A 26,237-nucleotide genomic window follows, 5' to 3' on the forward strand; every position below is an offset into this window, starting at 1 on the left:
TTATTTTTCATATAGAAACTTTACCAAAAACAAAATTACACAATAAATTAGAGATCTGTTTTAAAATAACTTTTTTGTAGTGTGCTCTTTATGGAAGTTCGGTTATTATTTGAACTAGGAAATTAAATTAGTTGCACAACTGCGCCTACAAATATATAGTAAAAACCTTATGTAATGTAAGATATGACTAACAATGTAAATATAAAGTTAATTGTTCACAGCAGAAATTTGTTAATACGTTTCCCGAACGCAGACTTTCAGAAATTCATAAACTTTGTTTTTCAATAAAAATCAGAGACTTTTAGCAACAGAAGTAGAATATATTTGCAGTGTATTAAGAATGTGCACACAATTAGAACAAAATTAATCAATGTAGAATTGGAGGACAATAATAATCACGCCTTATTGTTTTAATGAATTGTTGATATCAAAATCTATTAAAAAGTGTAGTTCGTAAGTTATCATTTAATTGAAGTTGATCATTAAAAACTTAGAAGTTTATAGGGATCACATCAAATAATATTTATTTTTGCATGATAATTGAATTTTAAGACAGTTGTAACAGTATATTGTGAGTTGAAATAAATTAAAATTGATTTTTATATGCATAACTATTACAGGTCCTAAAATAGTCAATACCCCATTGCCGCGTGACTGTGAGCAGACACGTGTTTGACGCCAAGTCTGTGACTCCTCGTGCGGCTCGCTGGCCAGTCCTCTGCTCGCACTCAGCACCTTCATGGCGCTATTTCTCGGTGTGAGGCACGACAGCCGTGATGAGCGACACGTGCCTTGTCATTGGTGGGAGAGAGCGATGGCTTGAGCTCGACCAATCGTACCGAAGCTCGGTGAACTGCGTCATTCGCGACGCTAACGAGTAATTATGTTACTTTTGAAAAATACTGTTTTAATTCCACGAATTCTGTAAACTTATGGTATATTTGAGTAGACAAGATCGATACATACGAATGGCATTAATAAACGCATGCATTTAAAACAATATTTTCTTTAAATATGACGATTATTATTGTGTATAAAGTAGTAAATATAGTGTAGCATAAAGAACAATGTTTCAATTGAACAGATATATTCCGACCTTGTGGCCGGCATTTCTCAACGTTCCCCTCCCAATATGCGCCCTTGTAGAGTAGTGTGGGAGTATCTTCCAGTTCTATTTTAAAACATTCCAGAGCTTTTTATATACAGAACTGTTAGGGATCGCTCCCTGTTGTTGATCGGGAGGGTATTAGAGCTTCGGCACCGACTAGCGGCTGGGGCCACCGACCCAGCATAGCCACCGCACTCAGCTGACCAGACAGTTGGCTGTGTCCTGAGCCCTGCTGGCGCCCACATCACGCTGGGACCCAGTGAACCCGTGGGCCGGCGGAGGCCTAGCTGTCCGGGCTAGCACCGGAGCTGCTTCAATAGAACAATAGACGGCACGCCAGTGACAAGTGCAGTGACTGGAGAAGGCGGGTCTGTCGGCGCCGACATCTCGCGCCCTTCGCGGCAAACCATCCCGCGCGTCCCAGCGGAGGGACTCGTTGTATGTCTTACTGCGATTTAATACAGAGTTCAGTTTGGTATACGATGATGTAATTTAAAAAGTTAGGATTTAGGTTAATTTAATTTAAACTTGATAAAAATAGTTTAAAACTAATATTGCTACTAAAAGGATTAAAAACGACTGTAAGAATGATTTTTTTACGTAAAACCAAATCACCGAGCTATTATGCGTTATTACATTTAAGGATCGCAACACATAAAATTACTGAAAGGGCGCCGGAGATTGTATAATTGTTCTACGATAATCAAGTGGTAAAATAGGTTATAAAATAAGCAGTGTGAAATACAAACGTGATGATTATGGACCGTGCACTGGACGGGACCGGCCTACCTGCTGTCCGCAGGTCCGACGGCGGCAGTCAGCACCTCATGCGCCGCCAGACGACCAGACACCCGCGCACTCAGAGCACACTCCCGCCACACGGCGCGCGTCCCGCCGACCCGGGGGATACAGCGCGGCTAATCACCCGGTAATTATATCCATCCTCGGCGGTCCGCGTGCCGCGCGATTCTCGGCCCTAATGGTCTGCAGCGCCGCCCTCTCTGGTGGAGAGGGGGAGGGGCGACGCCCGCCATTCCGGCGGACGCGGTCCCATTGGCCGCGCGCGGGGAGCGTGAGGGCGCATGCGCAGTAGTAGCGCGGGGGACGCCCTGCGCCGAGTCAACCCCCGGCCCGGCGCGCGCCTGAGGGCTGACAACCCGCCAAGCAGGCCTGCCACGTGGGTAGCCGTCCCTCGTGCCTCGCTGCAGGCAGTGTCAGGGCGCCTGAGGGCCGACAACCTGCCAAGCAGGCCTGCCTCGCGGGTAGCCGTCCCTCGTGCCTCGCTGCAGGCAGTGACAGGGCGCCTGAGGGCCGACAACCCGCCAAGCAGGCCTGCCGCGTGGGTAGCCGTGCCTCGTGCCTCGCTGCAGGCAGTGTCAGGGCGCCTGAGGGCCGACAACCCGCCAAGCAGGCCTGCCGCGCGGGTAGCCGTGCCTCGTGCCTCGCTGCAGGCAGTGACAGGGCGCCTGAGGGCCGACAACCCGCCAAGCAGGCCTGCCGCGCGGGTAGCCGTGCCTCGTGCCTCGCTGCAGGCAGTGTCAGGGCGCCTGAGGGCCGACAACCCGCCAAGCAGGCCTGCCGCGTGGGTAGCCGTGCCTCGTGCCTCGCTGCAGGCAGTGTCAGGGCGCCTGAGGGCCGACAACCCGCCAAGCAGGCCTGCCGCGCGGGTAGCCGTGCCTCGTGCCTCGCTGCAGGCAGTGACAGGGCGCCTGAGGGCCGACAACCCGCCAAGCAGGCCTGCCGCGCGGGTAGCCGTGCCTCGTGCCTCGCTGCAGGCAGTGTCAGGGCGCCTGAGGGCCGACAACCCGCTAAGCAGGCCTGCCGCGCGGGTAGCCGTGCCTCGTGCCTCGCTGCAGGCAGTGTCAGGGCGCCTGAGGGCCGACAACCCGCCAAGCAGGCCTGCCGCGCGGGTAGCCGTGCCTCGTGCCTCGCTGCAGGCAGTGACAGGGCGCCTGAGGGCCGACAACCCGCCAAGCAGGCCTGCCGCGCGGGTAGCCGTGCCTCGTGCCTCGCTGCAGGCAGTGTCAGGGCGCCTGAGGGCCGACAACCCGCCAAGCAGGCCTGCCGCGCGGGTAGCCGTGCCTCGTGCCTCGCTGCAGGCAGTGTCAGGGCGCCTGAGGGCCGACAACCCGCCAAGCAGGCCTGCCGCGCGGGTAGCCGTGCCTCGTGCCTCGCTGCAGGCAGTGACAGGGCGCCTGAGGGCCGACAACCCGCCAAGCAGGCCTGACGCGTGGGTAGCCGTGCCTCGTGCCTCGCTGCAGGCAGTGTCAGGGCGCCTGAGGGCCGACAACCCGCCAAGCAGGCCTGCCGCGCGGGTAGCCGTGCCTCGTGCCTCGCTGCAGGCAGTGACAGGGCGCCTGAGGGCCGACAACCCGCCAAGCATGCCTGCCGCGCGGGTAGCCGTGCCTCGTGCCTCGCTGCAGGCAGTGTCAGGGCGCCTGAGGGCCGACAACCCGCCAAGCAGGCCTGCCGCGCGGGTAGCCGTGCCTCGTGCCTCGCTGCAGGCAGTGTCAGGGCGCCTGAGGGCCGACAACCCGCCAAGCAGGCCTGCCGCGCGGGTAGCCGTGCCTCGTGCCTCGCTGCAGGCAGTGACAGGGCGCCTGAGGGCCGACAACCCGCCAAGCAGGCCTGCCGCGTGGGTAGCCGTGCCTCGTGCCTCGCTGCAGGCAGTGTCAGGGCGCCTGAGGGCCGACAACCCGCCAAGCAGGCCTGCCGCGCGGGTAGCCGTGCCTCGTGCCTCGCTGCAGGCAGTGACAGGGCGCCTGAGGGCCGACAACCCGCCAAGCAGGCCTGCCGCGCGGGTAGCCGTGCCTCGTGCCTCGCTGCAGGCAGTGTCAGGGCGCCTGAGGGCCGACAACCCGCCAAGCAGGCCTGCCACGCGGGTTGCCGCAGGCAGTGTCCTGGACTGTGCGACACCAATTCACTCCTCTCACTACGCTGTGCTACATCTGCAGTTGACTCGAGCAGTACATATGTTGGAATGCCAGTACTATATGGACCAAGAACATGCCAATATTTCAGTACTCGCCAGTGATATGAAAATATTTATCCTCGGTAACGTTCAAATTCATTTGTTCGCGTTTTGTTTATGTATCAAATAAACATATAGTGTGGAATTTGAACAAATAATTATAAGATATCTTTTTTTAATTAATTCTTAGTGATATTAATTACTAGTCAATAATATATTCTCTTTTCATTACATACTGATTTTTCAAGACCTGATACAGGCATTTAATATTGCGCCCTGAATTGTTATATTTTTTTTGCCGTCATCATGAACATATAATAGAATAGCTTCGTTAAAAAAAAAATTATTATTAAACTTTAAATCTTGTCTGTGGGTTTGATATATTGACAAGAAAATTATATAAATTACTGCTAATATTGTTAACATTCACTGAACACTTAAATCTATAAAGTTTCCTGAATGTTCGCACATATGTTTAAACACATATTATTTATCTAACTATAACTATGTTTCTATATTTGTTTCGTTAAAACGACTGAAAGCTGTCTATTATAGGTACTTATATAGACAAACAACCTTATTGAGTCGATTCAAGTATATAATTAAATAAGTTTTTTTAAATATTATTAAATGTGTAATAAAAATTATACTCTCGAGATTTGAACCACATTCTTTGAGGTTTTTCAAGCGCACGATTAGCAGCTATGACTATTTTAGTTTAACAATTATATTTCAGGGTAGTTTCAATGTAAAATATTTCATTTGCATACCAATACGATTGTTATAACCCCTAGTATTTATGAAAGTAACTGAATAAGGGTTAATAGTGCTACACGTGTGTCCGGCATATTTATGACACATTTCCGTTCATCGACTTCCATTCCATGTTCACATAATTACGCCTACCAAATGCAGTACACCAGGAGCTAAGATGTTTACACATCAAAGATGCCTTTGCTACATCGCTCTTGAGTCACTGTCAAGGTGTCAGGTCAATGTTACGTACTTATGTCAATATGTACTTCCAAGTGTCGTGCATCATATACTTTAGAAACCCTTCCTACATTTTTCAGTTGATTATAAGGTTGTCTGGCTTAAAATTCCGTAATAAATTATTTCTTTTTAATTAATACAAGAGTGTCAACAATTATCAAATTATAGAAACGCTAGCATATTTAACAACAACACAATCTGCAACCACAGTTTTTCTATAGAACAGATAACCAAAATTTTAAAGAATTGTTTTGGCTATTTAAACCATTTTTGAGATATGGTTAGATACTCAGTTATCACCTAGTGCCTAAACAAAGAATTTGTCTTTAAAACATGCGATAAAGCGTTTAATTTGTCCATTTCAATTAAAATACCTATTGGCAGCTGGCTGAATAATGCCTAAACGTAGATCAAGAAACGTGAAACTTACTAATACAGAACTTCAAAGCAGATAGAGGGCTCTAGTTACCAACAGGAAGACCATAAATCACCCGTAACGGAAAAGTCACTAAATTAAATCCCAAAGTCAGGTGGCTGCATTTACCGAAGTGTAGCTTGTATTATCCAGCACACTAACTGGCATAGGGACCGAAGTCAGATGGCTCTAGCTGCAAACAAATAACCCCAAGTTATACGCATTTTGTAGTAAAATAGAGCTAAACCCCAGATAAACGAATCCAACGTAGCCTAAGGTTACCGGTAAAAACAGTGGCATTGAGGTCAGAGGAAGAAGGCTGTATCTACCAACAATTATGCTGAAGTTACCCGACACACCAATTGAGATAGAGTCCAGAACTAGCTGGCTCTATCTACCGACAATTAACGTACATATATCTGATAACCTACAGACGTAGAGTTTAGAGTTGGACAGTTTTATCTACCGAAACTTAGCGTGAAGTTATCCGGCACAACTTGGAGTCCAGAGTTGGACGGTTGTATTTAGGAACACTTAGACTAAAGTTACGCGGTACACCTACTGACAGAGAGCCCACAATTAAATAGCTGTATCTACCGACACTAAGCCTTAATTGGTTCTTTGTCAGAGGGACAAAGAGCACAATGTCAACTTGTATATTCCGACACTTAGCCTGTTGTAACCGACACACCTATTAAAATAGAGTCCAGAGTTAGCTGGCTCTTTCTACAGACAATTAGAGTAAAAATATTTGGCACAACCAATGACTTAGTATTTAGAGTTGGACGATTGTATCACCCGACACTTGGCCTGATGCCACCCGGCAAAGCTACTGACATGCAGTTCAGAGGTAGCTGGCCGTGTGTACCGACACTTGGCCTGATGCCACCCGGCACAGCTACTGACATGCAGTCCAGAGTTAGCTGGCCGAGTGTACCGACACTTGGCCTGATGCCACCCGGCACAGCTACTGACATGCAGTCCAGAGTTAGCTGGCCGAGTGTACCGACACTTGGCCTGATGCCACCCGGCACAGCTACTGACATGCAGTCCAGAGTCAGCTGGCCGTGTGCACACCCCGGGCAGCTGGCGCTCAACAGGTACGGCCTAATGGTCGGCACACCTGCGGGGAAGCCACTCGCAGTGATAACCATCTCCGGCCCACAGCCAATCAATACCGGCCTCACGGCAGCCCGCCATCACCACCTTAACGAATTACAAAATATGGTAATAAAACACACATCACGTCAGGCCTGGCGTGTGACGTCATGCAGGAAACGAGCGCTGGCGTTAACGAAGAGGGATTGCAAGGGGTGGCGGTCACGAACTGGCCACCTCCACCCTCTCCTGCCGGGCCGCAACAATGGAGGTGTCCCGCCTCGCCTTGTTGGCCACCTAGACGGCCACCCACACCTGGCCACGCGACCCCCTCGTCTGTCTGTTGTTCCACGGGGAACTGAGTTGCCAACAATGTCACTTGCAATACTGGGTTCTGCCTTGCAGTTTTACAAGTGAAACCAATGGCAACTGATTTTCTAAGGACTTTCCTTGTAAAAGTACAGTATATTTTTTACAATGTGTCGTATTTTTTTTAAATAACGTCGTCAAAATCATAGTGACTATTGTTTTTTTTATTGATGCATTAATAACTGGATTCACATGCTACATTCTCATATTAATGGAGTTTTTTATGTAAATCCAAGTTTAGGATTTTTGACGTGACAACGTCTAATAAATCGATGAACTCCGGCTGCACGCACGAAAAAGGATGACTCATTGTCCTTTTACGCACATTGTCCCGTTACGATTTGTCCCGTTACGCTCATTGTACCCTTGCGCCACATCTATCTCTCTTCCACTCGATTGGAACAACCATCGATTTGACTTTTTCGAGGCACATTAAACTTGAAACACTCCCATTCGTTTCCTACTTTTCCTATCGTCGTTCTATCCTTAACAGAATAACACAGATTGTAAGAAGTTAAATAGCAAACATGTATAAAAGTTATAGTTAAAATAATCTGTTCGTTAATGTAATAAACATATTTGAATTAATGAGTGCAAATAAAAGTAAATTGATCAATTAAATTGTATATTTCATTTCCCTCCTTCTTTGTATCCATACAAAATAGTGATAATTCAATAAAAATGATTCAATTTTAGTCATAAAAGTATGCAATATTTCATCAATGTTTTGTTATGACGTTGTCATATTAAACTTTTGTCCGTAAACCGACTTTACAGACAACCGTTTTTTTTTTCCAACAGATTTCTCTCCGTAAAACGCTAAAGGTATAAATTTATGCTAAACATTTACTTATTTCTTTACTGCCATTTAGCAAACATATTGATTACCAAGTTTCAAAGACGTGGTAAAGTAGAGCTAATTTAGTACTGGATTGACTTCAGCAACGGTATATATTTCCTAACATGTTGCAATTTTATTTAAGGTTCACCTTAGTGATTTCGTTTATCTCTTGCTGGAAAAATGTTAAAAAAGTTGTAAAAACTTGTAATTATTTAAGTAAAATATTTTATTTCATTCCATGTTTTTTTTTTCTGTAGACTTGTAGCTACGTAACCAAGTAGCCTTGTAATGTTATAACATAATGCTGCTGGGGCAGTTGGAGCTTTGTAGACTCGTAGGTAGTTGAGGAGTCTTGTAGACTCGTAGGTAGTTGAGGAGTCTTGTAGACTCGTAGAATTGAAGCTTTGTAGCCAAGTGGTCTTGTAGCCATGTAGCCTTGCAGACATTTGGACAGGGCTGCCACTCTGATATTCATGAAAAACCTAGATAACCTACAAAAAAAACCAGGACCATGGGTAAAAAACCCAGATGCGTTTAAAATGCTATTGTTGAAATTGTTTGAGTATTAATTTAAAAATATAACAACTGGTTTTAATATAAAACAATTAATTACCTTACAAGACTGAAAACGGTTAAATACAACCAATACAATAAAACTACACTGCAGCAAAATGGCTATATAAATAATTCTTGGAGCAGCACATATCATAAAAAAAACCTACAAATATGTACATGACAAAACAAACACCATCACTTCATTCTTTAAAACGGTAATTGTTTTTATAAAACTGCATCATGTACGTTAGTCTTTATTCAGAGTCTGATTCTACAAGATCGGTTTGAAGGTTAATTGTTGCATTGGTTTTGTGTTCTTCAAGCTTCTTTGAAGAATGTGTCTAATTTAATATTCGACTTAGCTTCTTGAAAAGCTAGTTTTGTGTTTATATGTATTTTTGTGTGTGAAACACATAGACTTGTTTGCATTTTTCAAACATATTGCAACAGATACAGTAGCTACCGTTATTATTGTTTTAGGTATAAAAATAATTAAAATTATAAAAAACCTAGAATTGTTGGAATTCATTATTTAAAAACCAAGAAACCCAAACACCATCGCAAAAACCCAGATCTGGGTGGAAAAACCCATGAGTGGCAGCCCTGCATTTGGAGTCGAGTAGACTTGTATCCTTGTAGCTTCATAGACATGAAGTTTCGTAGCCACGCAGCCTTTTAGCCATACAGTCTCACAGTCATGTAAAACTCGTAACCAGCTAGATCCTTGTAGACTCGTAGCCTTGTAGCTTCATAGTCTCTTAGACTCGTAGCATTCTAGCCAAATATCATTGGAGCTGTTGAAGCAAAAGGCAGTTGGAGCCAATGACTGTCGGAGCTAATGACTTTTGGAGCCAGACTGTTGAAGTCAATGGCTGATGGAGACAATGACTATTGGAGTGTGCCGGAAATTAGGAACTTCGACACGTTTTTTTTAAATTTGTTATTATAATTTTTAATTATTTTTGGAAATTTTATTATTATTATAATCTGGTTACTAAAGGGGTGATTTACACTTTGTTAGGCTGGTGTACCCTACGTAGTTAAACTTTGTGCCAGTGAACCGAGGCACCCTTTCTCAAGGATCAATCTGAGCTTTTGCTAGTCTAAGGTAGTCGTTGGCAGCCCGGTTTAAATTTCTCTCGCCTGCAGTCACGTCCCGGGTTTGTAATATTAATTCCCTGCATGACTAAAATCGCATAGAGCAGCTTCTGGCCTGCAAGCTCTATTTCTTATAGGCCTGCTGAGACTAGCTAGTCTCGGCACGAACGAGTCTCCCGTGCACCTCCGTTCCCAGCCTAATGGCATTTTCTGTCCACCCTCCCCTCTCTCTCCACCACCCCTCGGTTCTAAGAATTCTACCCTGGATCATTGTACGTACGTGAACTCGCCAAGACGATGGCCTACTCCAAGGACTTTCTCCCTTGCCCTAAAGAGCCCTCCACGACATCTAGTGGCAGAAACTGTAACGTCTTCTCTTGGCGCCAGCTCGTGGAGCTGACGCCCACGACACCTGTGGGCGATCTTGCTAACTCCCCCCTTTATGACCCCTTTAGGCCACCAGAGTGCACCACCAGCTACGCCATAAGGCCCTATGCTTCCTCCTCGCGGCCTGTAATAGTCAATTGTATGTTGCTTTCTGTTTCCGCCGGTAGAGAGAGCGGCAGTCGCTTTTCGGCGCAAACAACTGAAGTCGTGGCTACGACCCCTTTCGGGCACCTCCGGATATGTTCGGTCCAGAGCCGAACCTTCCCCCTCTTTTTCCCTAGGGCCTACCGCCCGTTTTAATTAGGAGCTTTGTCCACCATTGCCGGACTTGGTACTCTGACTTCGGCTACTTACCGCGTCATCTCGGCGTCCTCTGTGTTAAGAGGCTGGTCTTCGGCAACGACGTACTCGTTCGAATCAAGAATGTAGTCATCGGTCTTAAGGGATGTGATCCCAGCTAAAAATTCAGTAGCCAGTCAGTAGGAACATTTAGAACAAGTCATGTCTTAGTTATAATTTTATTAATTTTTTTTTCACTTATTGATGATTTCTGCCGCGTCATCCGCGCTATTCTCGGTCCGCGCCATTCTGATGTCGGCGCGAGACATCTCCTGAGCCCTGGAGCTACACCCTGTTTGGTGAGTCACTTCGATCTTTTTCCTCCCCGAATTACCATTTGTTGGCCTTCGCGCCGACTGTGTTTGACTGTCTGGAAGCAGGTATAATTCGTTTGGAATTTGGCTTGTGTTTCAGACAGGGTCCAACAGTTGGGTGCCGAAATCACACGCATCATGTTGTGCAGAACCTCCAGCTGCTTTTCTCCTAAGAAGAGCTTTCCTCCCGGCCCGACGTCATCTTTTAAATACTCTGGTGATATTAAAAATATATTTCCCCCTTACATACAATGAACTAAGTGAATAAATTGCATACCAGCGACCAGTGACTTAACAACTTAATCGACGAGAATATGTAAAATCAATGAGAATATTATCATTGTAATCAACCAAAGGATCTAATAGGGTGGAATATTTCAATTTTTTTTTGTTTCTGTGATGATGTGTAATTAATATAACATAACGTGTTATTAATAATATCGGGCCGGCCCTCCTACTTGTTACGTGTTAATATCTTTAGTTGTAATACCAAAACAAAGAAAAAAAGGATCTAATTTACCATTCTAAATAAAACAGGGAACCTATAGACCAAGCTACTTATGTACTGTTTATTTATTATATACCTTATTATATTTAACGATCCACTAGCTCACATGTTGCTTGTGTGCAGCGAGTTCCAAATTGTCTTGTTCTCCACCTCGTGCCACCTCTGGTCAATAACTTTATTTTTCTTAATATTTTGCCCAGCAGTTTCCAAGGTTTTGTTTATTAAATTAAAATAATTTAATTTTGAGGCACGAGGGGCGTAACAGGAGCTAATGACTTATGGAAATAAAAACTGATGGATTCATAGACTGATAGAAACATTATATCATAACTTTAAAATGATGATCGCATCCTACCAAGTTGAATGTACGTGAGAATGTACCTCCTTTTCGTTAAATGAGCTTTCGTTTTGTAGAATGTGCTTCCTTTTGATTGATGGTGCGTTCAAAATGTGCTGACTTTTAATTGTGCTTCCAAATGTACTGTTTTTTTAATTGTACTTCCAAATGTGCTGCCTTTTTGTTGATGGTGCTTCCAAAATGTGCTGTCTTTTTGTTGATGGTGTTTCCAAAATGTGCTGCCTTTTTGATTTTGCTTCCAAATGTGCTGCCTTTTTGTTGATGGTGCTTCCAAAATGTGCTGCCTTTTTGTTGATGGTGTTTCCAAAATGTGCTGCCTTTTTGATTTTGCTTCCAAAATGTGCTTCCTTTTTGTTGATTGTGCTTCCAAATGTGCTGCCTTTTTAATTGTGCTTCCAAAATGTGCTGCCTTTTTGTTGATGGTGCTTCCAAAATGTGCTGCCTTTTTGATGGGATTCTTGGTCCTCTTGTAAGCGTAAAAACATTTTACGTTGGTTTAATTGAATATAATTAGCTGTTGATGAAGAAGGTCGTGAGGTTCGGAAATGACTGGTCTATACGTATGACATTGTTTATGACCCGGTCTCGTGGTCCGAAGACGCTTGGTCTATATGTATGTATGGCTTTGTACATGAACGGTTAAGAAGTTATTCTAAGTATCGAAAAACTATACTTTCATGTTAGGCTTATCACCAACGTATTTAATTCGTCGAACATTGTCGTATATTGTCTTGAGTTGTTTTTCGTAGAGTGAATGATTGATAAACTCCATGAAAGGTAATGGAAACCAAAATATAAAATTTATTTATTATTTTGTTACACTTGTCACTGTTCAAAAAGCAAACCGATGACAGGAATCCATCGATTCAAAATGTAAATTAATAAAATATTTTTTCGGTGAATTTTGGAATTTTTCCCGAATTTATAAGTCAATAAATACAAATATCCAAGATGGCAGTTGCAATGGCTTATAGAATGATGATAGTAGTTGATTTAAAGCCTCTTTTAGGATTTTGAACATGATTTATTGAATTTATTATTTTTTTATATCAAATTAAATGTTTTGCATCCACCAGGGATATAACAAAGGACAGGAATCGATCGAATCAATCAATATATTGATTATAAATTTATTTAATGAATTTTGTAATTTTTTCCGAATTTCTAGCTAAATAATTATAAATTACCAATATGGCACCCAAATGATAATATGGTAGGTGTCACAGTAATAATAAATTATTACTGCACTCTATCAGGTAAGAATAAAACTAGCATGATGGTAATGCACTCTATAAGACGAGTACACACAAGATGGTGTCCTCCAGCAGATGAAACATGATGGTGGCAATGTCCTCTAGCAGGTGGTAGCTCCTGGTAGCGAGTACTGAACACAAAATGATGTATCTAAGATGGATATCAAGGTAATGGTTAAATTTCAGGGTCAGGACAAAGTTCAAGGTCAAGTTAAAATTTCAAAGGTCGAGGTCAAAGTTCATGGTCGAAGTTCAAGGTCAAGGTCAAATTTCAATGTTAAGGTCATAATTCATGGTCAAGGTCAAATTTCAAGGTTAAGGTCGATATTCAAGGTCAAGGTCAAATTTTAAGGTCAAGGTTAAAGTTCAAGGTCAAGGTCAAAGTTCAAGGTCAAGGTCAAAGTTCAATGCCAACAGTTGAGGACAAAGGTATGGTGAACAGAAAATTATACTAACATGGTGCTAGCACACTCTAGCAGACGAAAACAAGATGGCGGCCTCCAGCGGACGAGGAAAAGGTGGCGGACATGACGTCATACCAGTGTACGATATATATACCTTGGTATTGGTGGTGTGAGGTCAGTCTAGGTAGCTTCCGTGGAGGAAGGATATGTTTTTATTTTTTTGTTTTTTGCTCTTACCGGTTTCGAACCAAGGACGGGAATCGATATAATCAATCAGTATTCTAATAAGTAAATTTTTTGATGAATTTTGAACATTTTTCATTAAAATCGGATAGTAAATTAAGATTTTCAAGGTATCGTCAGTAACGATAATTGATACAGTGGTGACATAATTCTAAACGACGGGTGTGGCGTAAGACATTTTTATTACTTTTTATTGAGAATTTTTTTAATACATTAATAAATTACTGGTTTACTTTCGCCGGAAATCGACCCGAGGACTGAAATCGTTTAAATAACTAAACATTTGAAGTAAGCGATTATTAAAATATTTTTTTGTAATTTTTTCGGAATTTCTAGCATTGAAATTACCAATTTTCAAGATGGCGACCGCGACGATAATTGCAACAGTTATGTCTTTGTAAAATATGGCGGTTCTGTCTCTAACAAGTTATGCTATTATTACTTAAAATTAAAAAAATTACAAGTCCGAATATGAATGTCATTTTTATATATACCTTATTTAATTCTCAGTCTGGTAAATGTCTCGATGGCCGTGTGGTTAAAGGCGTATGTTTTCCAACCTAGCGATCAGAGCTGCGATGGTTCGAATTACAGCGCTTCCAATGTATGTTGCATTAAAAATTAAATTTAATATGTCGATAAGGACCATAATAGCTCTGGTAAGTAATGGAACATAGGCCTTATGTGATTAGACAGAGCGACGCTGGCGCTCTCTAGGAACAAACAGCAGAAACAAAGTCAACGGTATCCAAGATGGCGGCCTCCAGCAGAACAAAAAAAAATAAGGGCGACACTGGTGCTCTCTAGGAACAAACAACAGAAACAATGCAATAGCCGTTGCTAGAAAACAAAGAATGCATTAACAATGCAATACCTGTTGCCATGGAGACAAAGGAGGCCTCAACAATGCAACATCCATTGGCATGGAAATTAATGGGTAAAAGCTGTCGAAAATTAAATGTAAGAAACGAAATTTTATCAAAGATGCCCAGCCACTTCCACCAACGCTAGTGGAAAGTGGTAAGTAGTTGTGGACAAAACTGAGAATTTACAAAAATACTTTTTTACTCTTTTATAATATTAATTGGTTAAAAAGTGTTAACCTCTTTGAAAGAAGTAACGTTTTGTTAGCAGTTTAGGTAGTGGCACCTGCTTGTAGATTTAATATAATTATACTTAAGCAAAATACGTTTTTTACACAATTAGAACATAAAAATCATATTATTATAGCAGTTGGGAATGTACTGGAATTTGTTTTAATACAATGCTCCAATTTAATGAATTTAGCAAAATTCTTTAAAATAAATATGTGTACAAATATTGTTTTCTTAAGGTGTTTTACAGTAATTAAAATGGTATAATCACTATAATTAATTCATCACAAAAAATTTGATAATAAATAAGTTATGTTTCATAAGCGTTTTAAGTTCCAAAATTAATTTAATTATTTTTTTGTGTACCGATATTTACAATTTCAATTTTTTAAAAAGTTCTAAAATGTTTACGTTAATTAACAGATTGGAAATGAAAAATTTACTTTTGTAAATTTTTAACTTATACATATTATTTTTATTTAAAACACAAGTAAAAAAAAAAATTATTTCACGTTAATTTGATAATAGGTATTCTTTTTTTTAAAAGTACTACAAACCATTTGTTGGGAAACATAAGTTTGATTGTTATTCGCCAAATTCTCACCACATAAAGTTTTTGTTTATGTCAAAGATCTTTTATAACGTTCACATGTATAAATATAATAAATAATATGGCATTTAGTTAAAAATGAAAGTTCTGGGGGTTTTCAAAGTAGCCAAACTAAACACAGGGTGAATTGATTAAATTAAAAGGTAATCTTTAAGTTGAAAGAAAAGCTTAGTTACAAAAAGAAATGGTTTGATGGTAGTATTGTGGGTAATTATAGGAAATGCATCACTGTACCGTGATTTAATTTACGTAGTCGGAAGTGATAATAATGATGATTTTTATTCTTTTTTTTAATTGGAGTATAAATGAGTGGTTTTACATGATACGTTTTTTTATTTACTGTAGTTGTTTCCGGTAAAGTCGAGTTATGGAAACATTTTACTTTTCCTTACAGATTTATCTCCGTAAAAAATTGGGTTACTAAATGAAGCTAAAAGTTTCTCATTTCTTTACTGTATTTTTTAGCAAATTTATTTTTTACCAAGTGTCAAAAGACGTGGTTTAGTGAAAATAATCTATTACTGGCATGACTTCAGCCACAGAATATATTTTCTGACATGTTGCTATTATTTAGTCTTCACCTCAGTGATGCAAAAAAAAAAATATTTGTAAAACTAATTGTAATTCTAGCCAAAGAGTTGAAATATTCTACAAATGAAGTCACGCATGGTTCTTCATAAAACCTGCGAGAGCTAACAGAGCGAGTGGCCTCCAGAAGTTGCACTTCAGGCGCCGAAACGAACAGCAGTTCAGTTGTAGACAATAATGTAACTGGTTATGCAATAAAGACTTGCATTTCTGCTGGAAGAGACACTGCGTCATGTGAGGAAACTGTTTCAACGTGTAAGTGTAAAATACTGGCGCAATCGTTCGGTTTATATATTAGACGGTCACTACGTCACTCCGAAGTGAATTTTAGCTGGAAGAAGTAAGGCCGGTAATAAGGAAAAAAAGTACTTTTATGGGAACCCTATAAATATTTTTTAAAGTGTTTCTGTACTAAAACAATAAGCAAGTTAATGATACAGTCGTTTGTTTTCGTGTAATATACACATACCTTTTTACTTCATATTATAATTATACCTTTTATTTGGAGAAAAATATTCGCTCAAGAAAAATATTTCTTTTCTCCTACTTTAGTACGGGTGTTATGTATGAGAAGTTACTAATCTAAATAATGTGTATCAGATTCTTTTTGAAAATTCTGTTTTGTTAAGTTCAAAGTTTGATTGTTTGGTTCAGTGTACATTCTTTATTGACCTGCAACTTCATTTTCCAACTCTTAAACGACTGCAAATAAATTATCGGATTTGGAAGGTTATAAATGTATAAATGAATAAAATGGTTATGTTCTAAAGAACATTTGTTATAATTGACATCATTTTAGATTCTTACAATTTTTACCTTCAGTTTAATACCGTATGAAATATTTGTTTTACATTGTATAGTTTGTCACACTCCCAACCATTAACACTAAAGAGAGTACTTATGCACGCACATGAGTGCTGAACAAAATCGTAGCGAAAGGCAAGCTACGGTGTTATTTATGCGCGCGCAGATATCTGGCCGGCACGGCATGGCGCCGCGGTTATCAAAGTGGTAGTTTAATTGATGAGCCGTTATCTGAGAGAGAGGGAGAGAGGGAGAGAGGGAGAGAGACGTGAATGGCGAGTGCACGCTCTGCAACACTCGTAGCCACAACAGCGCCGTCCAGCGAGACTCATTATCATGATAAACTGGCCGAGAGGCGGCAGCGCCGATGTTAATTCATTTGGGCAAAATGGCGGGTGTCGTATTGTGGGGCCGGAAGCCGGGCCGGCCGCCATAAGCCGCGGGCATCCTCTGCTGCAGCGGCGCTGCGTGGCGGCTGCATAATGCAGCGTAGGTGGGCGGGAAGCAGTGCGCTGATATACGAGCCCGCGCCGCGCAGGAAGGCTCGTCCATAACCCGACCCTGGCTCGTGGCTGCGCAGCTCGCCGTACCGAGTACCTGCAGCACAGATATCACATTCACGAAGCCTATCGTCAAAATAATTTGATGGCTATTTAATTCAAAAACATTTTCCAACATGATATTATATTTTTGATGTAAAGAATCAAAAATACTTAACAATTTTCACTATTTACAAAACCAATTTAAAAAGCAATATATTTCAGTTAAAATTTTAATAACCTAATTTTTATCAATATACCCTTCTAGGCATATATTTTAAATGATTATTTATAAATATATAACCTAAATTTACGTTATATCGGTTACTCTGCATGTAACAGATTATATGTTTAGTCTCTTTGAAAGCCTAATGCTATGATACGAGTAGGGGGGCCATAGCATGGCAAGGATTGAGGAATGGGATTTGATGACATAATAACATAATTTTACATTATTAACTTGGCATTTAATTAGGCCAAAAAAAATTGATTAATGAACACGTGAACAACAGTGAGACAGGAAAACCAATTAGGTTTCAAATAACAATAACGTTTAATATCCAGAATCCATTAAATTTACAATGAACACAGCAAAATTTCAAGTGAACGAGCCATTATCAAGGCTGCAAAATATAGAGAACAAGTAACAAGTTACGAGTTACGCCGGCGAAACAGTGCGCGGTCCCATTACGGAACATCAAAAGGGGGCGTCACAAGGTAGACGCGTTGAAAACAGCAAAATTACAACAAAGTCGTTATGTAGGGAAAACATACTACATAATGCGCGCAAGTTAAGTTACATTCTAAAATAAATAAATAATGTGGCGTTTTACGTACGTCGACGTCTCAGGTGAGAATAATTACAAAGAAAAAGTTGAAAGTGAAGTTAAATTATTCAAGTAAACCCAAACATAATTTTCTATGTGGCGACCGAAAGGGAATTTAAACAAAACAGACAAGAATTTACATAAGCTTACATGAGGGCAAGGGCCATCGCCTCACTCGCAAAGCCAAACAACACTTGCATGTTTCCCCCGAGGTCGCCCTCGCACGTCGTACAAATGAAGCCTCACTGACTACTTGCTGGATTACAAAGACAATGCAGCTACTCGAGCTGCCGAAAGAGACCAGCCAACAAATTAAACAAGACAAGGACGAATTACACTTTGACAGCCGTTTAAATAGATTAGGTGCGGCACAGCGCACATGCGCCAACCCCAGGAGGGGAGGCGAGGAGCAAGCAAGCACTCACTAGGAGGGGTGAGGAGGGAGGGGACGACGTGCCGCCGCCCGCGCTGACGCGCGCTGTTTGAAAGTTGCGGCGAACCCGACGCTACATCTTAAAGGTGCACAAACAAAGTATAAATGAAAGATGATAAAGTCATCTGACACTACCTCTGATGGCATGATGTAGCGATGAGTCTCGACGGACGGGTCTCGCCAGCGCGGTGACGTCAGATGGCCACACGACCCTCCAGAGCTGGCCGAGGTCACCGGGTCACACAGAGCTGACCTGTCCGTCGTGAGAAGCACTTAGGTCTTGTGCGTCCGACCCACTCCACTGAATCACTGCCATTCAATCATTCACCTAAATAAATTTAATATTTTCATCTGAATCTGTAATCATGTATGCTCTACCACAAAACATAGGGGGTTTTTTTTGACGTGAAAACGTCTTATAAATCGATGAACGCCGGCTGCACGCACGAAAATTTTGTCACGTTCCGCCTGAGCTGAGCGTGCAAGAACCGGCCAACCACCGTGCGAGAAAATCTTCAGGTTAAGGCGGGCTTTTTAACTAATTGTTCATGATTATATTTTAAAAAAATATTTAAATTAAATTTGCAAAAACTTTAAATATTATTTGAAAGTTAAAAAAGTATTTAATTTTTCATCAATGTTTTCTTATGACGTTATCACGTAAAATTATCGTCCGTAAACCGACTTTACAGACAACCCCCCTTTTTTGGTTCTGCCTGGGCTTTTGAGCAGTGTTCGTGCGAGGGACGAACTCTCATTAGCGATAACAGCAAAACGCAAAGCAGCAGCAGGGCTGAGGTGTCTGCGCGAACAAAACCTCACCCCCTCCCCCCCCGCTGCAATAAATATCTATCATACGTTGTATGCGTGTTAAATTATGGCCAGTTTCTCTATCATTAGCGGGAGTTTTTCACCCCGACACGCCCTGCAATCTGGGCTGGTTAAATACCCCCACCCCCTGCTTGGTGTTGGGGTTAGCTCCCCCCTTCCAAGGGGAGGGGCACCACTCCCCTCCACTGTCGTCAGCTGCATACGTATCACATTTGCTGAGCACGCGTGCAAACAGTATGTACAACTGTGGAGTACTAAATGGAAATAAATTCCATTCCCTGTCACCTTCAACTATACAGATAACTAAATCATTAAAGAAAAATACTTGAACTCTTAAATTGTCATTGAATCAATTATATAGCAAACATATGCTTAGGATATTTGTAACACTAATAAATATTGTTTATATGTTTTTTCTAGTGGACCCTTTGTTAGTGAGTTTGTACAACCATCACACATAAACTACCGACTGGATTGCCGAAGTAATATAATTTACTATAGCATTTATTATATAATTTATAAAGCTGGCAGTTTCAAAATTCTACGTCATAAGATTACTTTCCAGAATTTAACTTCTATGAGTGAAAAGGCGGCTGGATTGGATTTAATAAACAAATGAAACATTGACATGAACAATATATTTCTTTTAATGATATGCATGTATCTAAAGCAACTTAAGTAGTAAGGAATGTAGGGTCCGGAAATGGATCTGCCATCTTTGATTGTAATGTCACAGCGGCCATCTTGGAGTACAAATTTCTCAAATATGACTCAAAACTCCTCAAAATTCCTAGAAATTTCTCTATTTCAAAGGAAAAATTCCCTTTTTTAGAGAAATATTCCGGATTTATTTCACAAAAATATCTGGAGAGGCCAACATACCTCGGAGAGGGGAGAAATATTTCGAAGAGGTGTGATATTCCCCAAAAGCCCATTAGAGATTATGACATTGACATTGACTGAAAACTTGAGATCTTTAATTTTCGATCGAAATATTACGAAAAAAATGGCTTACTTCAAATGTTTTGTTATCGAATCCATCTCAGTCATCGGCTCTACGCGGCTAGAGTAAACATGTAATTTATGTATAAAAATTTTAAAAAATTGCTTATTAAAATTTCAAATAAAAATTTTAAAAAATTACATGCGTAATACCCGTCATCTTGGATTCTAGAAACTTTGCACTTTTTGTTACACCAGCCATCTTAAAATTCGTAATTTTTATTCTAGAAAATCATGAATTTTTTTAAAACTAAAAAAAATATGGGTGCGTGTACTTATGTACGCACGTGAGAAGTTATACTTCATTGGCATCATTAAAAAATAGTTTTTAATTGCAGGCAGTCAATAAAGTTAAATTTAAATTTGAAAAATTAAATAAATAAAGTTTAGAGAATAATATATATATATGACATAATTTGTACTATTTTTATAGGATTATTAATTTTAAATATTTATTATTGATTATTTAATATTTTAAAAGAAAATAAATAAATTTAATAATAAATGCAAATATTTAATTTAAGTTTATTCATTATTTAAATATTTATTATTTTCTTAATTTAATATTCACTTTTCATATTTATCAAAAAGTTTTCATTAAATTTATTCATTAATTTTGATAAATATTTATTATTTTATCAAATAAATAATAAATATTAAAAGTTAATATTTTATTTAATGTTCGATTTTAATTTTTAACATAATTTTTTTATTAAATGTTTTATTAAATTTATTTCTTTATTTTGTAAATATTAAATAACCAATAATAAATATTTAACATTAATAATTTAATAATATTTAGTATTAAATATATTAAATAATAATATTTTAATTTATATCAATAAATAATACATACGGATAGGTTACCTCAATTATATTGGAGCACTTGAAAAAATATAAAGGCACAATTTTTTTACTAATATTAACGAATAAAAAAATAATATTAATCAAAATGTTCAATTTAAATCACTAATGAATATAATTAGTTAGAACATATATAATTCGCACTTGTATGAAACTAAAACACGTGTTGTGATTGTATAAACTAGAAACATGTGGATAATTATTATGAATGTGAAAACAGTGATCAGAAGCGACGAGCGTGCCAACATGTGCGACTAATATAGGTTATATTTCTATTTTGTTGGTAGCTTTTTTTCGAGACTTAATGAGCAGTTTAGCGGGCAGTTTCATTCAACCTGTTCATTTTGTGTTACAGTGATGCGCGGTATCTTAAAATTTCACTCTCATCATTTTTTTCATAACGCGCCTAAAGAAGTATAACTTCAATAAAAACTTTAATTGATAAAATTTTAGTACAATTTCATTTATAAAACATACTAACGACATGGAGTCCTCGGTTCGACCCGGCTTGGGAAAAACAAAAATGGCGATGGATCCTCCCTCATGGAAGACACCCGGCAGACTGACCTCCCACTACTAATGTCAAGGTAGATATTACGCCAAACGTTATGACGTCAATCCGCCATCTTGTATTCGACATTTAGTTTTCGTATGCTAGAGTGCATTGGCATGGCTGTAATGCTAGTTTAAATTTTACCCGCTAGAGTGCAGGAATTATTTATTGCCAGACACCTACCATCTTGTCAGCCATCTTAGCCCCCATCTTGGAAATTCGTAATTATTTCGTAATATACCTTAGTTCATAAAAAATCCCTTGTTAAAATAATGATTGTTTCGATAGACATCCGTCCTTGGTTTGATCTTTACTTTATGCAGAAAAGGTATATCAATTAAAAAACCAAAGAAGTACAGGTTCAAGGAATAAAACAACAAACAACAAATAAAAATTTATTACAGAAATTCTACAAATAAAAAAAAAAGCAGTTTACCACCGTTTCTCGATGTCTACAGTCATATTTTAAGGCGAAGCGAGTCCTTTGCGTGTCTTGACGTGTGTCTCTAGATTATCTCCACATGACAGTCGGTTAACCAGCCACGTCTATTTGGTGGCCAGGTACATCCGGCTGACATTTTGCCGCCTGCTTGACCCAAGGTTCAAACAGACTACGTAGTGCGCAAAATGGGCGCGCACAAAATAAATAAGCATTCCCCTTCAATTAGGGGAAATGGCAGAGAGCTTAAGTGTTTTCAAAGTATGAACATACTTCAACAAACATTCCAGTAAACATGGCAGTATCTTATAACTGATGATAAATGATTGAGTATAACATATCAGTCACATATGAAAGTAGTTAAAAATGAAAAGGTGGTACATAAACACCGTGACAAACTCGCTTATAGGGTGAACATTAAGTTACGTAGAATTATACTGGCTACAAGTGCCATAATATTATAATAAATTGGCCATGTAAATATGCAATTTACACAGGCCTCGCAAGCCATAAAAGTGCATTGTCGTGATTACAAAATAATTACGAGCTATAACCATGACGCGTCATGTAAACCCTGACGAGGTAGTTAGTTGCAGTGGGTGGGAGGCAAGCATTCCGCCCAAACACGACACAGGATCGCACATGAGGACAAGTTAAAGTTACAGGGAAATGAGACGAACAATAAAATTAAGCAAAAATAACCTATATCGCTGCGGCATGAGAGGAAGTAAACATTACAAGTAAGCAAATAAAATATCATCAAAGTGGCAATGCAAGCCACAGTTAATCCAACGCAACTGGCAGCATGGCGTGACACAAAATTACAGCCCTTATCAAAGAGTAAAAAGCAGTTAAGGATCATGCAAAATTACGCAGTGGCGAAACAAACAGAAAACTAAAGGGCTTAGCAAACACATTACAATTTATCACGGCCACATCGTGCAACACACTTACAATTACTGCCTCACCCAAATGCCACCGAATGACCCAGACAACAGACTACGAAGACAGCAGCAGACAGACCGGCAGACAGACAAAACAGTAAGAGCTCGAGGCAGAGGCCGACAAGCCCTTAAATATAATAATGTTCGCAGGCTTTCACGGCCATTGTCTGAAGTAGCTTGGCTTCTGGGTTGTAGCCGTGTCCTTTGCGCAATGTAAAAAAATTATTTTTAAACTCTGAAAATTATCACTATGTTGACATGAACGTGGACTTTAAAAATGGAATATAACTATTTGAATATATAATGTATGCCAAGTCCCATCAAGTGTACTATGAATATGGACAGTCACCGATACTGAGTCCCGACAGTTTCAAGAACAAGACTCTGTTAATGGTGATTGACTTTCTAAACAGTAAATTCTAATAAACTCAAACATCATGGACTGTAAGATGGAAATATCGACGAGTGGAAAAATTCCACCAAACTCCTATGCTTTTTTGTCTATTACTTTATGGTTGGCTTGCATCTTACAATTATCGAGAGAAGATTGTTAAAATTCTCTCCTAAATATTGATGCGTTTGTGAGTTTAATTTAGGTATGACCGAGCATTGATAGCGTCGAGATGTGCTGTAACCTGCAAGATTTCCAGAGCCATGTGTGATTCGTGCTCAAAGAGACGAATACGTGGCAGGACACGAATATGCACCTTCCGGGTTTAACATCCTTGGAAACTATGCGATGAAAAAAGCAAGAAGACCGACGATTGGTTTTGGCAAATATTACTATGGCCTGGAGTGGGTAAAGATAATACTCCGTATCATGAAGTGAAAAATACTCTTGACGATTTGCTACTGCAGAATTCGCGTGGCATCATTTACGTCGCCTGAATCGAACAGAAAAACTGGTTGATCAAATTTTGCGACACCGCTGCTAAAATTGTAGACCAGCAGGCAGACTATGGATGTTCATCTTTGCACAAGCTTAGTGCAATATATGGCCAACAGCCTGGGAGTGCGTCAATATTGAACGAGTATGTGCCTGGCATAACTTACTGCTAGCGCGAAAATGTTTCTCTGAGTTCGAGTAGACTTGTCTAAGGCTGCATATGTAAAATGCATAAAACAGTTCGTTGCTCTAGTTGTCGTCCGAAATGCAAGAAGATATTTTCGCTCCATTCGACCAATGTGTATGTAAGCTTAAGAACTATATTCAGCAGTGTGAAGTATAGCTACTGGGATGCCGGATATCTAGGCACATTTACGAAAACCTGTGATGGAGATGCTTAGCCTTTGCGGTTTTCGCACTTTCCTTTATCCTACGAATCGACTCTGTAGCTGCTAGATTACCATGAAACGGGAAACTGTGTGAAGTATCACGATCCTTACAGCCAGCATCAATGAAGTCGTAACTAAGTCTGCACATGCAACTCCTAACTGTATAGATTAAGGCACGTTGCAACCCATTACATCCTGGGATGTTTCCACTCAGATGCCCAAAATACATATGTCTCATCATTTCTTTGTGAGTGATCTGAGTCTATAAGCACCGATTCAAAGCTCAGTCGCAACTGTGGTCGCAAATGTCATCTTCCATGTCTCACCGAAGTAGTCGTCGTTCAGAGTTTATCCAAAGAAGTGCAATCAGATACCTGAATTTCTGGTCCCGAGGCTAGCGTACCAATTGGAACCAGGGTCGACGAGGCAGTAACTTGAGTTGTAGAGACAGTCCATACAGAATTAAAGACCTTGCTTGCAAAAATTATTCATGTCCTAACCTATTATGGATTTGTGATGTGTGTATTCCTTTTTATAAATTTTAGAAATTTGAACAATGTGTGTTTTTATTTTTAGAGTTTTAAGGTACCTGCATTTAAATCCAATTTTATCAAACACAAAAGATTGTTTGTAGTATACCAGCAACTGTGTGTATATAAGTTAGGCCCAGGCGGTGGGTCCATCAGTGCTCCTCTAGCTGTGGTGCAGTACGGATCGTTGTCTTGTTTCACTAGTATGACATATCAGTCCAGTAGCTGGCTGTTATTTGGAAATTCGATAGAATCTTTACCATCATTAACGACAACATTGATGGAAGGCCTACCATCAGCAGCGCAGACCCCGATGGCTGTGGAGATCCAGACGGCAGCAGCGCCACCAACTGCAGAGTGTCTGATCGTGTTCCAATCCTCCAAGACACGGGTGTGGTTTCGCCAGCAGATGAGACATCGGGAACTTCCATGGTTGAAGTTTTTCCATTGTGTTAAGCAACCTTGGAGACTACAATGAACAGCGTACGTTCATTAGTATGTTCGAGCACAAGTGCGAATATTGTGGTACATCTTTCACTACAACTTCAAGTGCTTGTCGACATGAAAGAAGTGGATGTACAAACAATGAACGAATTGAATTTATAAATTACTGGTCTAATGTACCTACTCTTAGCTGACCTTTGTTTGTGTAAGAGTGAGTATAGACTTTTACAGTTGCCCATCGGTTTTATTCCTTACGCGGACTTGAAAGCTGAAACTACGGAGACATTTTCAGCATTTGGCGGTTCTTCGGTCCAATCTGACCTATCACCTGAAACAACAGTAGTGACAATTCCCTTGTCGTCGGGGACCCCGACTGCAGACACGCCTATGATGGCACCAACAGCACTAGAGGAGACTTTAACATTTGCAATTATTTGCGCCAAGGCGAACAGATTGTATATGTACCGACAATGGCAGCGATCTCAACAAATACCAATGCTGTTGGGTTATCATCGTTATGTACGCTTCGGTACTGTTGCATCTGTTGTGATAGGACTTTTGTTCAGCGTATCAATTGTAAAGTTCCATGAAGCATATTGCTCGAAAAATCTGGCTCCAGTGCGGAAGAAGTGCTGCACATATGGAAATCAAGTATCACGAAAAGATTCCCTGAAAATAAATTCGCAGACTTGTAAAAGACTGGATAAAATACCATATGGATTCGAAGACAACGACGGTGATATTGTATTTTATTTGTGCTTGTAGTATTTATATAATAAATAATTTGTTTGTAAAAAAGGGTGTTTTATTTCTCTAACAGGTCTTTTTATGGTAAATGGAAGTGATTTAATGAAAAAATATAATTTCTTTCTCCAAAAATATCGCATTTATCAGGTATCGAAACATTTACTGAAACCAATCGATTTAATCTTTATATTAATGTATATTGTTTATTATTTTAGAATTTTTTCCAAACTTTTAATAATAATTACGTAATTCTAAGATGGGATTCAATATGGCCGACAAGATGGCGTATGTGACAATAGTTTATTAATTATAATAAATGCCACTGCACTATAGTACGTAAACAATAAAATAACATGGAGGCACCAAACTCTATAGTACTAAATCAAAATAGCAGATATAAATGGCCGCCATGCAGTCGTATTGGCGGACGACATACTGCGTTGGCGAAAGTGGTGTGGG

General features: G+C 40.2%; 1 protein-coding gene across 1 annotated transcript in view; it reads left to right on the plus strand.

Moving 5' to 3' along the window:
* The window catches only part of LOC134534393 (putative uncharacterized protein ENSP00000383309), a 79,836-nt gene that overhangs the window by 13,145 nt on the left and 40,454 nt on the right, over window positions 1–26,237 (plus strand). The window contains exons 4-5 of the mRNA XM_063372858.1: window positions 1,911–2,036; window positions 2,199–4,015. Coding sequence (XP_063228928.1) covers window positions 1,911–2,036; window positions 2,199–4,015 — 1,943 coding nt within the window. The remainder of the gene's footprint in view (window positions 1–1,910; window positions 2,037–2,198; window positions 4,016–26,237) is intronic.

This window comes from Bacillus rossius, chromosome 7 (assembly GCF_032445375.1).
Source record: "Bacillus rossius redtenbacheri isolate Brsri chromosome 7, Brsri_v3, whole genome shotgun sequence".
Classification (NCBI taxonomy): Eukaryota; Metazoa; Arthropoda; class Insecta; order Phasmatodea; family Bacillidae; genus Bacillus; species Bacillus rossius.